Consider the following 1,380-nt stretch of genomic DNA (forward strand, 5'->3'; position numbering starts at 1 on the left):
TGATAAATTATGTTTAAGTACAAGAGCAAGTTCGAGAGGATGAGAAGAGCAGATAGCGCATCCCAGGGATTTGTAGCGGGTCACAGACCTGCAGGGAACAATCTCGAGTTGTGGGTACAACTCAGCGAAGAGACTCGCAGTACAAACCGTGCAATTCTAGAAACTGTACATGAATTGAAGAATGAAATGGCCCATTTACGGGAGGATAGCACTAGGATCACAATGGAACAAGAGAGGATTATAAATAACCTCTCGGATAAACAAAATCAGCTACCACCGCACCCCAGTGTTGAGCAATAGGGAATATCAGGGGAACAGAATCAAAATACAGAACCTGAAGAATCGAAAGGTAGGGAGGAGGAACAGTCTGATAATGCCTCCGAACAAAAGGCAGCGGATAGAATTGCAAGGAGAATTCCGCAAGATCAAACCGCCACATTCTGATGGAGAACAAGACGAGGCAGCTGAAGCATGGTTGATCAACATGAACAAATATTTCCAGCTGTATGAATATAACCACAACCTTAAGGCAAGATTGGCCATTTTTCAACTGCAGGGGAAGGCCACCTTGTGGTGGGAGGAAGTGAAGATAGTCAAAGGAGTGAGTGAACAGACTATTACCTGGGAAAAATTTCAAAGGTACTTTAAAGAAAGATACTTGATAGAATGCTTCTATGATGAAAAGGCTAGAGAATTCCATGATCTGCATTTGGGACAACAGACTATGGAGGAGTTCATCACTCGTTTTACTTCCCTGCTCCGCTATGTGCCCTACATCTGGGAGGAAAAAGCTAAAGTACAGAGGTTTGTCAGTAGTCTACCCTTGGGTATGAGGGAAAGAATCGAATTCGACAATCCAAAAATGATGGACGAGGCCATACGTAAAGCCCGAATGTGTTACTAGCAAAGCAAGCAAAAGGGAGATGGCCTGGGTAAGAGATGGTTCAATAAAAAAAGTAGTAGATTGGCCGGAAGTACCAAAGGTAACCATGGTAGTGGTAATATAGGATTTGCCAAAGGGCAAAGGAGCAGAAATTCACAAAAGAATTCGCTGTGACTATAGCCCCCCAATGAGTCTAGAAGTAATGACCAATTTGGGAAAAATGAAAATGAAGGGACGGCAAGGCCTCTAGTGCAATGTTGGGGCTGTGGTGGCCCCCATTATGTGAAGAACTGTCCCCAACGAAAAGGGACTGAGCAGGTTTCCCAAGTCTATGAAGCTTCTACAGTCGGTGATGTAGGATGAAGTCTACCGAGGAGTAATGCTGCTCTAGAGGATCGCCAGGCAGAGTACCAGCCGACTATGGTTGAATTCGAAGGTACACTCTTAGACCTTGTTGTGACTATTTTAATTGACCCTGGTGCAACGTTAAGTTATAT

The 1,380-nt window shown here is 44.1% G+C and overlaps 1 protein-coding gene across 1 annotated transcript; it reads left to right on the forward strand.

The window, feature by feature from the left end:
• Positions 1–373: 373 nt before the first annotated feature.
• On the forward strand, positions 374–904 carry LOC149216192 (uncharacterized). Its single transcript, XM_089389857.1, has one exon. The coding sequence runs from the start codon at positions 374–376 to the stop codon at positions 902–904; it is 531 nt and encodes a 176-aa protein (XP_089245983.1).
• The last annotated feature ends 476 nt before the right edge of the window (positions 905–1,380 follow it).

This window comes from Pinus tabuliformis, chromosome 1_1 (genome assembly GCF_031772625.1).
Source record: "Pinus tabuliformis cultivar Carrire ecotype Pingquan chromosome 1_1, CPIR1, whole genome shotgun sequence".
In the NCBI taxonomy this organism is placed as follows: domain Eukaryota; kingdom Viridiplantae; phylum Streptophyta; class Pinopsida; order Pinales; family Pinaceae; genus Pinus; species Pinus tabuliformis.

What these genes read in the sequence shown, in the direction of transcription:
- LOC149216192 (XM_089389857.1), top strand. Translation starts at nt 374, where the DNA reads ATGCCTCCGAACAAAAGGCAGCGGATAGAATTGCAAGGAGAATTCCGC.